Source organism: Orussus abietinus, unplaced genomic scaffold, assembly GCF_000612105.2.
Source record: "Orussus abietinus isolate OABI.00-Male unplaced genomic scaffold, Oabi_2.0 scaffold212, whole genome shotgun sequence".
In the NCBI taxonomy this organism is placed as follows: Eukaryota; Metazoa; Arthropoda; class Insecta; order Hymenoptera; family Orussidae; genus Orussus; species Orussus abietinus.
Genome location: NW_019394367.1, coordinates 44,264 through 60,925, shown reverse-complemented (window position 1 = coordinate 60,925; position 16,662 = coordinate 44,264). Strand labels below are relative to the sequence as shown.

The 16,662-nt window shown below is 48.5% G+C and overlaps 1 protein-coding gene across 3 annotated transcripts in view; it reads left to right on the top strand.

The window, feature by feature from the left end:
- The first annotated feature begins 103 nt into the window (after positions 1–103).
- The window catches only part of LOC105695251 (DNA-directed RNA polymerases I, II, and III subunit RPABC3), a 56,175-nt gene continuing 39,616 nt past the window's right edge, over positions 104–16,662 (top strand). Inside the window, exon 1 of one of the 3 annotated variants that reach the window (XM_012416635.1) lies at positions 104–206. In XM_012416635.1, the coding sequence (XP_012272058.1) occupies positions 134–206 (73 nt within the window). In that variant the 5' untranslated portion in view covers positions 104–133. Of the gene's footprint in view, positions 207–2,101; positions 2,229–9,241; positions 9,862–16,662 lie in introns of those variants that run through there. The other 2 variants (XM_023432043.1, XM_012416634.2) reach the window with 2 other exon arrangements.

Here is a 16,662-nt window from a genome sequence, read left to right as displayed (position 1 = left end):
GAAGATTTATGTTAAGAGTTATTCAGATGTGAAGAAATGTCAGGGTGAGTCTTCGTAAGGAGACGGCCCTGTCCGTTAGTTCCCCGTTCAGTCGCCAGGGCGAAGCGTGGTGCCACAGTCACGCGAAATCAAGATGTCGGGTGTTATGTTCGAAGATATTTTCAACGTAAAAGACATCGATCCAGAGGGCAAAAAATTCGACCGGGGTAAGTTCCGAAAGAAATATTTATTTCTGTGACGCTGTGAGTTCATTTTTTGATTAAATGAGGCAATTATAGGGAGAACGTTGAACGTTTTGTCGAAACGTTTCCGCATGCCGGTACTCATTGCGGTAGTTGGTAAGCACATGGTCTGACAAACGAAGAGAATTCAGGTTTTCGGTCTGTCCGCTGTCAACTCTGCGGAACGTAACGATTTAATCGTCTAGGGAATGAGTTTTGGACAGTAACAGCTGTGGAAGGTACACCTCTAATCTTGTAGCCGTCAAAATCGCGGGTAACGATTCCGACACGAAATCCCTGGCGGGAAATACGAAGCTCCTACTGAACGTCCAATGCCAAGATCACGGTCAAATACTTCTCACAGAAACTTACGCAAAGAAACGGATATGTCAGTGGTCTCCCTTATCTACAAGAGATACTTGTAAGTAATGCGCAGTATAATTTAGTAATAGTTTGACTTTCGATGAGCTATTAGAAAGAGATTTATTGACAAACCACTAAAACATTTGTTAAGACACTCAGGTTGTATGTTTTGTTTCATACCGTCTTGTTCGTACTTCTCTTAGCGAGAAATACAAGCTGCGTACCAAATGTCGAATACCAAGATTATAACATAGGCTTTTAACAAAGGTAAAATATTTTTCACGTAATTCATTTTGTTGCATAGTAATTTAAGAACCATATTATTAAATAAGTCAGTAACGTCTATTCATGACATATCTAAAGACCATTTTAATGGTAAAACTCGAGTACCGAAGCATGTAAGTACTTCTTAGTGTAAAACATACTTCATGTTCGTCTTTTAAATATCATTTAACTATTCTACATTAAACCAAAATAATAGGAGTCATTGGTAACTCATATCGCTACAATCATGCAGATTCTGGTGGCTTTTCAAAGTTTAACCCCAAGTTCCGATTAGCATCAGAATAGACCTATCGATGAAGCGTAAATCTTTTATTGGCCGATCCGTAAACGAACGTCGGTTATCCTTGGACTTTAGTTAGCAGGATCAGTCGTTAGGTGGCTGGATGACTGGAATCCCGTTTATTTTGGCAAGTCAGCGTTGTTCGTTCCACGTGCTATTTGGAGCCAGCGTTTGACGTTGAAACACGGTTACAAGGAAACCAATTGTTACCCGCTAGTGTGCCGTAGCAACCGGACGGTTTAATAAGACCGCTTAATTCTCCTTTGGAATTAGTCTTAAACGGTTAACCGCGTTAACGCATAAACCGTCACTCCGTACGCCTCGATTCTCGATTATCTGCGCCAATTGGCAATACTAAGGCAACAAACTGCACTCGGTCCGGATTAGTCGGTAAAACAGGGAGCTCTGTCGTTTTAACCAGGATATTTCCGGAATCAGGAGCATTTCCTATAGCGCGCGACCCCCGCCAGAGTTGTCCAATGGCGAAGGCAGCCGTAACGGCGTAAAGGGTTCTCCTCGGAGCTGGAGGGGGGCGGGGAAGCTCCCGCGGCGGTCGATGCAGCGCAGCCCAGAGTCGCAGCGGGCGACATCGCGCCGCGTAATATGACGCGCGGCGGGGCACGGGGAGAGGCCGCCACGGTCAAGGTCAAGCTCGTCGCTCCAAGGTCGCGAGAGATGTCATCTCAGGGGGGAGGCCGCGGCGGCGAGTCGTGGGGTGCCTCGTATGCACCTAGCGATCGCTTCAAGGACGAATTGAGGGCGGGGGGGGGGGAGATGCAACCAGGAGAGCCGCGAGAGAAGAGACACTGCAACTTCGCGGCGTTTCCATTATTCTCCTTCGCGACGGTCCCGCCGCGCGTCTTCGTCGGCCCCTTGTCATCTCTCTTTGGCCCCCGTTCGAGGGCCCCGCCCCTCCCGGGCGCCCGCTCGGCCTCGGCGCTCCTGCAACCCAGAGAGCGCGCGGCCCGCCGCCATTTTGGCTGCTTCGCGGGCCTCTCGGCGGAGGAATCTCGGCAGCCGGTCTTTCGGTTCCCAACTCCCGCGACTCGATAGCCCGCCCGGGTTTATGCGGTATGCAGGTAAGGCCACGTGTAAGTGCACGTCGGTAGATAAGATATCGTCCCAGAACTGCTAATAAATTTCTGGCTGAAAGCCTAAGGAGCGTAAGTCATGTTTGCGTTAAGAGATGCGTGGGATTGAACGGGCTTTCCGGAGTCTGTATGCCTCGGCTGGGAACGTTATTTCGGCCGTTTTGGAATGGTCGGCTTACCGAGCGGACGGCGGAAGGACGTTGGATGGGGGGGCTTTAACTTTCAATGGTTCTCGGGTTTCGGAGCTGTGGAAGTACACTTGTCAGTGGGGTACCTGGAAGAGAATCTATTAATTCCATGAGAGTTCTACTAGGGCCGTGAATCGCGAGACCAGGGACCCGATTCTCCATTTTGTACGATCGACTCTCAAATACGAAATTGCGAATTTAACGATTACGCGACTTCGCAACTGTGCAACATTTATTTCATGCGTGTCTGTTCGCATGAGAGAGAAAAATCAGTATGAACTCGAGTATCGGGTTTTAGGGAGGAAGCGCTCACGAGGATATTGGAATTCGAGGAAGACATCCTGGTGACGTAGGCGGTGATGCCACCTAAATAATGGTTTGCAGGATCGATTGGGAGGCCACACCTCCCTCTTTATGTTTTATCCAATCGCCGTCTGTGGCACTGGAGGAAAGTAGAACACTCGGATTTCAACTTCAGGTGCACCCCGGGTATACGAGGGGAAGGGTGCCCGACATATTTTAAGTGCCCCCTATTGGCAACCCTAATTACGGGCGTGCAACGACACCGAGGAAAATAACTCACCGAAGTCTTTATTATACAGAGTGTAACGGAATTCTTGCCCACGGTGTCGCTATCTTTACTGAAAATGGAGTGACAAAGCCTCCTACAATTTTTTTTTTTTTTCTCTCTACGGTACACAGTTTGCTGGTAATAATTAATCGGAAAACAGACAGCCTGGCTTTGCGGACAAAAGTGTGCGATTTGTACGCGTAGACGTGAAATTTATGGCAGGCCCCTTTGTTGGAACCGTTGACGAATATCCGTGTTCTCTCGAGTAATCGACGCGTATGGTTGGCTATTATTCAATTAATTATTCTTATAGGTAAATCATATCCCAAATCTTTGATGGGACTTTTCGGTTACATTTTTAACGAGGTTTGTGTAAGCCGTGCCTCATGAATTCCGTTACACCATGTATATCTTAAAGACCGCGTCTTTCGTGGTGTATGGACTTGCGGATGACGAATATATTCGGGCACGCAGAGTGGATATTTATGCGCATTACGTGCCACGAGGGAGAGGCGAGATGCTTACATAGGTTCTTTTTTAAGAAGCGTTGCAAAGGGCCCCGGTAATTGCTCGCGTTTCAAGAGGGAGAAAGAGAGAGAGAGAGAGAGAGAAGACGGAGTTTCGGAACACTCGCGGCTGGCCATTAATTCTCTCTTACTACTATATTACTCTTTGCTGGGAACGTTCGACGAGAAATTTGTTAGAACCCGTCTCCTCGGTTTCGTAATTATAGTCCATAGCGTTTGACGGATGCCAAACGAGGCTCTCTGTGCTTCGAGCTCGCGAAAAAAAAAAAAAAGTGACGGAACATCGCGTGTATAATTCGATCTATTTTTAGGACGTTATTTCAAGTCGTAAGAATCTCGCGAAGAAACTAGTCAAGCCGCCGAGACACTAAAAATATCGAATCCTATATCATACATTCTGGGAATATTCTGTTTATCTATCAGAAAAGAAATTAAGCGATATACTAAATGATAATGGCCCTAAATAGGTGCATAAATACTGTGGGGGGAAAAGATAAGCCTTTGCGAGATATCGCACGAACTTATATAACATTACGAATAATTTCGTTCTCCGTCTAAGCATTCCTGGTCAATCCTTTTGAGCGCGGTTTAATATCCGCAAGAAAAGCTAAACATTGAATTCATCCTGTCTCAAGATCGTGGTATCTGTGAAGAAGGGTAATAATTAAAATCAGTGAATTGTGCCCATAATTACGAAAGTGGTCTTAGTCAAAATTAAAAAAAAAAATGAGTTTATCAGTTATTTCACGCCATATTATTTCAAACGAAATTAATTCAATGTAATTTCGAAACAAAAAATATATGACTTAGACCACTTTCATAATTATGGGCACAATTAATCGTAACAATTTTTCATTCACAGGATCGTAGAGCGATTGGATACGTGTCGTATGTGGATCTTGTGTTGGGGATATTCCCGATAGATCCGTATGAGTGATTCTCTTTGTTCGTCGCGGATTTAAATACACATCTCGGTATTACATAAGACCGGGACGGCGAAGCGAGTTCGGAAATCCGAGAGCGATCCCTGAGCGAGTTGTCGGCCACGAAAAGCGTAAAACGGAAAATATATCTGCTCCGGTAGAGGAGAACGACGAAGTGGCCACGTGACTTCCTCGTTACGTATGCGTGGACGAAACATTGTGGCTGAACTTTGAGGTCGGTTTTCAAAGTCGCGTGACTGGGCACCCGGAATCGTATGGACGAATTGGGATAAAACTTTAAGTTACATTTCATTTGAGTAACAACTATTAACGACAGGACTTTTATACGATGGAAAAATTAAATAAGGTCGCTAATTACCGCGACGTTTGAAACTCCACAATGTAAACATGGAGACTATGTGGAAAGTCTCGACACCCATGAAATTTCATTTCTTATAAAGAATTTTTAAAATGTCCGTAATGGAATTTATTAAACGGGTTTCAAGACCCTCCCTTATAGCCGGATAAAATTATTTTCTCATTCGCGATTCAGCATCGTCCGCCGTCTCCGTGCACATGAACGGGTCTATTTCGGACGTGAGCCTCGTCGAGATGCGGCATTACCGACCGAGTAAAGGCGCGACCTTGAGTCGCCACGGGTTAAACATATCATTCCGAGCCCAACTATCGCGAAATGGTACAGGGCAGTCTTACTCTTGTTTATGTCCTATAAATAGCCACGTCATATCCCAATTCCAGAGTCACGAGGGAATCGTGCCCCGAGATCTCAGACTTCGGTCAGATCTGATTCGGTCGTTATTAACCGAAGAATTTAGCCAAATCAACCAACTATTCGGTAGTCCAAATAATGGCCATAAGGTCGAATCAATAAGAATCGAATACATTCGAGGAAACATTTTTCTGCGTGTCCTCGTCCATCTCGCAATTTTTGCTATTTTTCTATTTTTTTTTTCCTCCGTAATCGAGACCTCATCGAATCGCCGCGATCCATTCAACCTCAGGATCCAGATAACGTTTCCTGTATCGCGCGATCCAAGACACATTATCGTTCACTGTTTACGTCCGATCGTATCGCTTTTCCGAACGCTATCGGCTTTATTCACACTCGGCGAGTCTGACCGGCGCGAGTTACGTAGCTACGCGGAGGGAGAGAGACGCGCGTCGACAAGAGGAGGTAGATAGGAGTTATCGAGGCGAATAGGCGAGCGCGAGGCCTGGCACGTGTCGCTCCGAATGGGCTTCGGAAGTCTCGTCGCATCGGTCGGTATTCTCGCGGTCGCCATATCGGTGAAGGTCACTGCGGCGTTTTCAAAACTTCTACGCCCCCGCCTCGCGGATATGTCCGTACGAGCGCACAATCGAGTATCTGTGGTGTGTGCCGACCGAGTTCTCGGTCTCTTGGCTCTCTCTCCGACCTAAAGTCGATTCAGAGGCAGCCTCGAGGGTCTTCCCAAACCAAGACGACCGAATTTTGGCGCTCGATGGTCGATAAAATAATGAAAAAAAAATTTGTGCGTATCGCCGAGGCTCTCTTTTCGACCAAAAGTCGATTCAAAGGCAGCCTCGAGGATCTTCTCAAACCAAGACGACCGAATTTTTGCGATACATAGTCGATAAAATAATAAAAAAGAAATCTGTGCGTACCGTCGAGGCTCTCTCTCCGACCTAAAGTCGATTCAGAGGCAGCCTCGAGGGTCTTCCCAAACCAAGACGACCGAATTTTGGCGCTCGATGGTCGATAAAATAATGAAAAAAAAATTTGTGCGTATCGCCGAGGCTCTCTTTTCGACCAAAAGTCGATTCAAAGGCAGCCTCGAGGGTCTTCCCAAACCAAGACGACCGAATTTTGGCGCCCGATGGTCGATAAAATAATAAAAAATAAATCAGTGCGTACCACCGAGGCTCTCTTCCGACCAAAAGTCGATTCAAAGACAGCCTCGAGGATCTTCACAAACCAAGACGACCTAATTTTGGCGCTCGATAGCCGATAGATTAATAAAAAATAACAATGAAATCCGTGCATACCGCCATACGTCCAAAGTAAAATTTCTAGGTTTAGTAGAATGTTGATTATTCTTGATGTCTTTTTTTTTCCTTTTCTGAAATTCCCTAACACGTGACGATTGTTCTGGACGTACCTAAGAATGCCAATGTACGAAGAGAAGGATAAATAGTAATGACAAAAAATACAACAAAAACATTTATGCAAATCGTATCGATTCTAATGCGGAAAGACGAGTGTAAATAGTAATTATTGGCTGGTACCAATGATAGTAAGCGGCGATTTCAATGCTAATTTCGCCAAGTCGGAAACATAGCCGCTGATTTGCCTTTTTTCGATAAGTTGAAATTAAATATTATTAATGGAAATCGTTTATGCAAAGAGGGTCGATACTAACGCCCAAGAAGAACGTAGATCGTAATTGATTGGTTAAAAAAACTATTTCAAAAAAGACGCCACTGCAGATTTTTAAACATTTATTCCTCGGAACTAACGTTAACGATCTAACGTTGCTGCGTGCAACGTTTCATGGTCACTTTGATATCATTTTCGAATGTTCATTTTTATTCGCGTTTAAGGCTGATAACGGTCAACCCGCTATGTCACGTCGAAGGCCTTTGGGGGTGAATAATTAGTGTACCCACTACGATAATAAAGATATTAGAGTATGTAAAAAATGATAGGATAGTTCATACCCAGGAAGTTTGACGGCGAGCAAAGTATAACCAGATTACGCAGACGAACTATCCTCTCCTTTTTCTTAATTTCCCCCCGAACGAAAGGGAAAGATCTGGATGTTCATTAACGCGCGAAGAAAGGAACAACATGGCGTCACTTGAATAAATTTAAGGCAACCGAATTTTTTTCTTTTCCCTGAATAGATAATCCGAGAGATAATCAGCTGATCTGCATAACGGGCATATGCTTCGCGCTGAAAGCTGTGAAACTGTTCTGAACGTATTTTTTTTTTTTTAACCGTCGCAGGTCGGTTATGATTATTTCAAGATTACGGCAGCAACGAAGACCGCGCGAACGCGAAAATCGTTTTTCACATTCCGCATTAAGCTCCGTATACCATCGACATCGAGTCCTTCGGGACTCGGGTAAAAAAAGGGAGTTTAATGAGCGTCCAATCGGGGGAATTTGATCGATGTCCGTGCGTCACGTAACGTATAGATTACGGCCCTTCGCGAAATGCACGAGAAAGGACGATGACAGGACGAACGGGTTAGAGGGGGCAAGAGAGAGAGGGAGGATGCTCCGCTCGATCGATGGCGGACAACGTGCATTATCCGTTTAATCTGATAAATGACGTCCCAACTAATCAGGGACGTTGCTGCGCCACGATGCCAGTCACGAATTAACCTGCCGTCGCTCACCACCCACCGAGCTAAATTTCAGCTAAATTCTGAGCGACTTCTACGTCTAATGGAATTCGCTCGGGGGAGAAACTTCGAGATTTTACACCTTTCCTGGATGCTTTTGCTCGTTTTTCCGTTTCAGTTCGAGGCCGGTTTAAAAGTCGTCCTTACGAGGAGGATGGGGAAATTAGGACATGCGCTGGAAAGAAAAAGACCCTTCGGTTCGACTGCATGCTTTTAGCTGTAATAAATTGAATGACAAAGAGTCCTCTATCGGGGGGATTGATTTATTTAGGTTAAGAGAGTTTTTCTGCCCTACAGGTCGCACGGATTCTGCGGTAATGTTTCGTCTCGGACGGAGGCTGTTGCACTAAAAGGGTCATTCTATATATATTATAAAAAATATTTATAAAACATTTCTCCAAACTGTTTGCACCGGATCATTTGAAACTTCAGTCCGCGATTATGGAGGCGGTGCACGTGAAATTTCATTGAAAAAAATGAAAAATAAAAAAAGTAGTCCGGTCTGGGATAAATACGATTCTTTATTAAAATTTCACAATCATCGGGTTTCTTCTTAGAGCGTCCATGATCACGTGGTAAATTTTCAAATGACCCGGGGCATCCAGTTTGAAGTTTAATAAATATTTGGACTTTCGATATGTATAGAATGGTCCTTTCGTATCACCTTAAATCCTGATATATCAAGAGGCATATCTTCTCGCGGCCGTTCCTTCGGATCTCGCCCAGATGTTTTGCACATCTCGGATCCCGTGGCGAGTAGCGTGACGCCGACTGGAAGAGGAGGCGGCCCCGACAGGAGGGACGCTCGCGGTTTCGCCGGGCCGGTGCGGGGGTGGGGCCGGGGACGGGTCCCGGCGGGCGGAGAGGGGGCTCGCCGGCTGGTTTCCGCGAGGCTCGCGTCGACAGTTTAGCGTTCGTGTTGCTAGGCGCGAGGGACACTGTCAGTGCCAAGGCAGCGCGGCTGGCCGGCTTCGTCGCCCGCGCTCGGCGGCAGTCGGCGACCAATCGGCTGCGCGCCTAACTGCTCGCGCGCGCGGCTCGCGTATGCGGGTACCGGCGCGCGCCCGCCGCCGAGCCGACCTCCACCTTGAGTTACCCGGCGACCTAACCTAGAACTCGGCGAGCCTTGGCCGGGGACCCTGCGGAGGCTGCGGTCTCGCGCGGACCCTTCGGGCCCGGCAGAACGAGGCGGAGGGGCGCGACGGAGCGGGCTCGGAAGTAAAATCCGCGATTCGGGAGGAAAACCGGAGGGAAGGTTCTCGAAGCGAGCGCGCGAGTGCGAGTGCGCGGGAAGCCGGGAACTTTCGGCGGGAAGCCGCGACATGGCGCCGCCCGGCACCGGCCCACTGGTGGACCTGGAACCCACGATTCGGCGCAGGTACATATATATATATATATATTTCCGGCTACGTATCTACTTATATACATTGGAAATCCCTGTTGCGAGGTGGCCCTCTCGAAGCGTCTCTCTCGAGACGTTTCGAGAAGATATACCGGCTAGGTCTCGAGGGTGGCGCGACGATCTGCACCTGCTCGGGGGAATTGTGGCTCTCGTGTATTACGTGCCTCCCTTCGGGGTGTCTGCCTTGAAGCCTTGGCAACAGGAACGTCGGCAGTTTTCGCCTAATCTTTTCCGCGACGGTATTCAGATCTCATTGGTATCCCGCGGATTCGTATATTGCGAACATTTCGATCCCGTTTGCGAGGTTAGAAGTCCAGTATAGACCCTTCAGCCTGATTAACGGTATCTGCGCACTTTTCGGGATTAATTTCCCTCTAGAGGGCTGCAAGTGGCGTCGCGGTCGGCGCCTTTACGCCTGCGTCGCGGTGACCCAGAGCGGCGGCGTAGAAGCTGACCGAAAATGCGCAGTTGGCTCTTTTCCTGGTTAAGGTCGAAGCGCACGTACCCGGACCCTAACGGCCCGGAAACAATGCCCAGGGAACGTTGTACGTGGTTTCACGCGAGACGGCGCACACTTGTCGGTCAGGATTGTCCCTCGACCGGTAAATTGATCGCAGAACCATTTATCGGCAGAAATTCGGAGGCCGGCCAAGCGCGCATTTCACCGCCCTCCGGTCTATGCGGTTATATTTCCCCAGCATTTCGACGCCCTTCCCTAATCGATATTTTTCAAACATCGAACGCGCGAATTTTCAACATTCAAATCAGTAGAAATTATACGTCACGTTGAATTTATCTCTATCACCCTTTAGACTCTTAAATCGAGCGCCTTCATATCAAAAAGGATCGAATATGAGATTTTTTATAATTTAAATCTGTATTCACACATTAAATTTCCTCCTTTGTCGCATGTTTGGTCAATCCGGAGCTTTGTCGGTGAAAGTAGTCACCTCACCTTCGCATTCCAGGGCTAAATTTTTGTTTTGTTTTTTTTTTTCCCCAACGACGCGTGCTCCAAACTTTTGCAAAAACAATCCGGCCCGATTCCAGCCGAAGTGCGCTTATCCGATCCTGGATTTTTTTCCGGGGCGGGTAAGTGTGCTTCGGCCTTTGTACGTGGACGATGACGCTGGGTCAGAGAGGGGAGGAAATCCGGAAAGAGATTTTCTCCGAGCCGGGAAAGCGCTGCGACTTCGATCGACGTTTTCCCCTGCAGCTCCCGGCCTAATTGAAATATTTTCTCATCCGATTTGAATCCGATTGGGATGTTTTTCTTCCCTCGTTTTCTCGGCTACTCTCCTCTGTAGCCTTAACCGCTATAATGTTTCTCGGTAATCGCTCGTTACACGACGGGGGACTTCTTTACGCGTAAGGAAATCCTCTGGGGCGAAAACGTAAGAAATACGTCGCGACAACTGACGAGAAATAATGTGTAACGTTTATGCGCGGCACGGTTATTCAGTTTGACCGATATTTAGTGTCTAGCCAACTGAAATGTCCGATTACGTTGGGAGGAATCGTTTCGCCCATGACTAATTGCAGTCAAGAGCTTATCGCGGACTCCTCCGTGGAGTATTTATTTCCTGATCCACATTAAAAACGTGGACGTTACGTTCTCGTTCGCGCGACGAACTGCACGGTGACTGTTACGCATTCGTGTTGTTATTTTTCCTTAATCTTATTTCCTTACGATAATTTGACACGGATACTGTTGTTGATTCTGAGGACGGGGTTTACCAGTCGGCCGAAACCCGTTAAAGGCAATCTGCGGAATGTTTTGAAAGGAATATAACTGACATTTCAACCGATTTGAAAAAAAAAAAAAAGGAGTTTCTCAATTCGACCTATATATACATATATATTCTTTTAGCACGACCGCTTTTATTTTATGCAATCAAGATTTTTAAATCTCAGCGAAAGGAGTGACAACTAGTTTTATAAATATTTATGCGTTTTATATATAGAAGACCCTTTCATATCATCTTAAGGCGATTTTTGGGGGGACGAGTGTCGATGGCTAAATACTTGGAGCGTAGCCGACTAATTTGCCGGGTTAAATATTGATCCCGGATGGTAGCCGCTCGGCCGCCAGGGGGCGATCTCCCATAACGGAGGGGAATTCGCGCGCCGCGGCGGCCCCGGGTTGCCCGTAACCTTGAGCGAGCCCGGAATGACTAGCGGCGCATGCGCGCGGCCGCCCTCTCGCGGCCGTGGCGTACATTATCGAGAGGAGAGGAGAACGCGCAGTTTTGCCCTTTCCTCCGCGCCACTTGGCGGGCCGGGCGACCATCTTGGAACCTTTGCTCTCTATCTCTCTCTCTCTCTTCCTCTCTCCGCCGAGGCGAACGGGGGCCACCCCTGCGCAACACGCACGATTGATTTCGCCGGAGCACCGCCGCGCCCCACGTGGCGGGCTCTCTAACCTCGAACTTCGCCTACTGCGATTTATTCCGCACGCGTACTGATCAGATTTAAGAACCTCTAGGATATACACCTTATCCCGAATTGAATAACGGAGAGGGAAACCGTGTTTTCACCCACGGCGAGATGCGCCTAGGGAATTATCATCTACACGTGGGAATAATTGTAAAGGAATCGTATTTATTTATCGTATACACGTGGGAATAATTGTAAAGGAATTAACGCTGCGGATGTTTTTTTTTTTTTTTTTTAATAACTGTACAGGCTCGAATGCAGGTTATGTCCGAGGAAAGTTACAGGGGGGGAATTTTTAATTTATGATAAGGTGGATTGATAAAGGGAGGGTATTGGAAATGGCTACGGACGACGCGGCACGTACGTTTTAATGAAGTCTGTCCCAGAAGTAATGGAATTCTAATTTCGTCGAGGGAAATGTATACAGGTCTTTGGCTGTCGATATACGGTGACCGAAGAAACTGCGGTTAATCGATTGGAGGGCTATATCGCGACGCTGTCTGGATATATATTTCGGTTCGCGGGTAAAATCGATGATACGTATTGCCTTTCTTTTCTTCTGTTAACGTTAATTCTTTTTATTAAACCGCGGAGTTGTTTAATCCGAACGGAGTACAGTTTTTACCTATTTACGGAATTGACTCTAAGTACCGGAATAAATTGTTTCCCCAGAGTTATTACGTCGCACGTGGGGAAAACGCACCGCAATGCGTTTGCGTCGCGTCGCGCGACGCAATAGAACGGCACGCATGCGTCGTGCGGTACTTTCGCGGAAACTTGAACGCTGATAAGAGTAATAAATGCCAACTTTCCTTTAACTGCGGCAAGAGCACGATAAAAACTCATCTGCTTCGCAGTAATTCTTCGAGGGCGCATTACCATGTACGAGGAGACACTCCGGTCACGCGTGTACCATTTAATTACTCGCAATGTCGAAATGGCAACTGTGCAATTAAAACTAATCATCGATCACTAGTTTTGTAGAATCCATTGAATTGCTCGCAATGTCGAAATGGCAACCGAGCAATTAAAACTAATCATCGATCGCTAGCTTTGTAGAATCTCCGAACGGGATATATGATCTCTTGGAATAGGATTAATTCTCAAGAGATATTCGTCATTCTTTTAACACTTTTTATTAGATAGCCTTCCGCGGGATGTCGGATATGCAATTTCCCCGCAAACAATCGGGACACACAACGATTAAGAATAAATTGGACCTCTGGGAGGACGCGGAATATCGGTGCGGAATTGCATTCCACGTTATCAGGTCGGAGCCAGTGCTTGGGGATCGAGGCGAATATCGGACATTGGCCAGACCCTGATTAGTGATTTCGAGCGAGAGGTCCGTCCGCGGCCCTTGCCCGCCGTCAAAGAGGGAGACCCTGGGTGTCGATTGTCACAGAGCCTTCCAATAATCCCGGCAAGCCGATAAATTGCCATCGGGGACTCGATTCGTCTTCTTGTGGCGAATGCCCGTCGATTCGGTCGCTGGGGGCCCTCTCTTCGAGGCTTCGGACGAGAGTCCTCCGAGCGAGGCCTTTTTTTTTTTAATTTTTTTTAAGGCCTGAGGCGGGAGTCCTTCGAGCGAGGCCCTCTTTTCGGAGCCTGAGACACGAGAGTCCTCCGAGGCAAGGCCCCTCTTTTTTAGGCCCGAGGAGGCGAGCCTTGTCAATTAACGGTCCTAGTGAATGCCAAACAGGCGCAGTCGCTGACACGGACCCGAAGGTCGCACATCGAAGAGGGCTTCCGAGGGAGATATTCCCTCCTCTCCTGGGAATGACAGCGATACGGAAGATCCGGACTGCCTCGAGATGTACACGCTCCGTCCGCGTGTTGGTCAGGGCCAAGTTTGACGGCCGCGGGCTCCTCGACGGTAGTTAGGTTGGCGGACGAAAAAAAGAAAAAAAAAAAAAAGAAAGAAATGGAAAGAAGGAAAGACAAATAAATATGCGCGAGCGGGCAAGACCAGGCCGGCTCAATGCGAGCCTTTGTCGATTCGAGGATACCCTTGAATTGATTCTTCCAGAGCTTCTCAGATCTTCACGCCTAACGCCTGATCTATTGAGAAGAATCTCTTCGCGTGTTGCGTGTTTTAGAGTGAATTATTCATAACTTCTTGGTGGAGCGTTTAAAACAAAAATATAGGACGGCGTACCCACGGATTTTGCGAGGGACACGCGGGTGTCGATCACGCTCGGGATTGCGCCTAATTGTCATTTACTTGGAATTCGAACTGGGGATTGTTGGGCCTCTGAAAAAAAATTCCTATTGAGCTCTTCGGTGGTTCAGAGGTTCGGTATCTCGAGTGATGTCACCTCGCGGGGAAAATTTAATACTGGGGGATTAGTTCAGCCGAATTTCTGTGGGTTGCGATCTGGCAGTAGGTAAGCCGTTGAGTAAGCAGACAACCTTCAATCGGGTCCGACCGACGATGTTCTTTGTCCACTCGAACGTCTTTCGGCCGATTGAACGTTCGACACATTTATACGACCGACATTTTTATCATCAATATTAGATAACATGTTACATAATTATTTTTCAAAAATCCAGACTCTTATGAACGAACTTTGGACTACGGTAATTGAAATCAGTGCCCCCCCGTGTATGTGTAATAAAATATTTAATTGCCTTGACGAACGAAGTGCACGTATTGTATATAAAATTCGGTCGTTAATATTTCGTTTTGTATATAAAATCAAATGATCTCATTGGTTGGACGGTTTGTTTCGCTTTCAGTGGCCTCAAGTTAACGAGATAAGAGGTATCTGCCGCGATTATTAGCCAACGTGTTTCGCATACCCGAGGAATTTCTGCGAATCTCCTGGACAGCAAAGGAACGTCAAAGTGATATATACGGATTACGGCACATTCGCGAGTCATCTAGATCTCGTGCGAATACGTTGTCGCAAAAAGCCGTGCGCCTTCGAAATAAGAATATCGAGCTTGCCCGTCACTCGGTAAAATTCTATTAACCCGAGGATTATAAAGGCGGCGCCAAAAGTGGGTGCGGACCCGACCAGTAGTTACACCTTGACGTCGATCAGACAGGGTGACTGGAACACGCCCAAATCTGACGTCATTGCAACGAATTTCTCACGTTAAGCGAGAATGAATCACAATTGTCTACGTTCACTTAGGGATAGAAATTAAATTTCAACCCGAGAAAAAATAGTGTCACCATGTGTATATATATATAGAAAAAAGAAAAAAATAAGCCATCGTATATAAAGAGAAATTCGCTTTCCAATGCGACGCATAAAGTCAGCTTGTCCCGAGCGATTACCAGACAAGAAGCTCCTTCCTTCTAGGCGCTTTCTTGTACTCAGACGTTTCTCCATTTTTCATGCGACGTTCCTCTCGGTACCTGGAAAAATTCATTCCGGAGAAGAGGGCCCGGTTACGTTCATCTTCCTTGGAGCTAGATCGTAACAAAAGGGGGAGGGCCACGGCGGCATACTTTGGCCGCGGGGTTTTAACTTTGCATTTTTCTTACCCCCGCGCGACTCGATTCGGGATAGACCATTCGCTCGCGAAAGGGCCGAGGAGAGAGAGAGAGAGAGAGAGTCGGTCGGTTTCGGTTAAACTCGTTTTGGTGCGAACGGCAGTCGGTCGGGGCTCGTTAAGGAGCCCGGTCTTCATCGATTTTGCTGCAGTCGACCTTGAAAGCGGTCCCGCACGTGTTCTCGAACGCGGGGGGAAGGGGGAGGCGGGAGGCGGGGGGCGGAGAAGGCAGGACGGCGCAAGGGAGCGAGCGAAATAGAAAGAGAGAGAGGGAGGATACGCGCGCGCGCGGGAGCGAGGGAGAGAGAGAGCCTTCCGGGGACGAGGCTCGATCGAACCCGAAACGGTCAACCTTGAGAGCAGCTGACTCTCGTACGCGCTCCGGCGGTCCTGATAACCCATTCCTAGATATCTCCCCTCATTTCCCGACGGAAAGAAAAGAATGTTGTCCGAAAGGGATCGTTCGGCCTTCCCGACGTTAAGAGAGAGAACCCGAGGAAAACGTTTGTCTCCTCTGCCCTTTGGCGAAGGTTATTCCGTAAGGTATTCGGGACGCGGGGAATGAGCCCGGTCTCGGTCCCCGTTTAAAACCGCTTATCATAGGAATAATGGGGCAAGGTAACACCCCACGAGCCGGTGGATCGCCGTAATTCCGGCTTAATTCCCGTCGGCGGATGATCGACATTTTCGCCCCTCGTGGACGGAGCTTAAGCCTCCGCCCGCCCGGCCGGCCGGAGACGCGCATGCGCGGGCCTCGCAAAGGCCGCGGGTAGCGAGCGAGAGAGAGCGAGAGAGAGGAGGCGACGTGGCGAGCGGGCGCGCGAGGGAGACGAAGCGACCGGGGGGAGCGCTGGAGGGGAATTCGTCACTGGAGGATGGCACCCCGCCTGCCGCCTCCCCTCCCGGCGCCCGCGCTCGGGCGCTCTTTTGAAGGTCAAGGTTTCCCGCCCCTCCACCGGCGCTCGTCTGGCCCGAACGCGCGTTGGAAGGCGGGTGGGTGGCACAGGTGCGGGGGTGGCGGCCCCGCAAAGGGCGCACGGGGGTGCCAGGGGGTGGCGAGCCCGGTGCCCAGTATTTATAGCCCCGGTGGAGGCGGTCGATACCCGGATAGCGTCACTGCGCAGTTGAGAAGCCCTCGCAACGCACGCCCTCCGACCTCTCCCTCCCGAGAGGAGCCGTCGACGGTGCTCTCTCCCTGGGTACACCCCCTGCCCGGTACTCGGATATTTCCGAAAAAAAAAAAAAAAAGAGGGAGTAAAAAAAATAGTCGACCCCGCGAGTACTCGGCGATTCCCGGGGACGGACCTTCCCCCGCCGACCCTCACCGGCCTTTCCGCGGTTTCAAGGTCATCGGGGAAACTGCCACATGCCCGGGGGGGAGGGGCTCATTTTCCAGCGGAATTGGGGGAACCGGGCGAAACTATGTGGAGTCACTCTTTGAGAGGATATTTCGTGGCGCCACT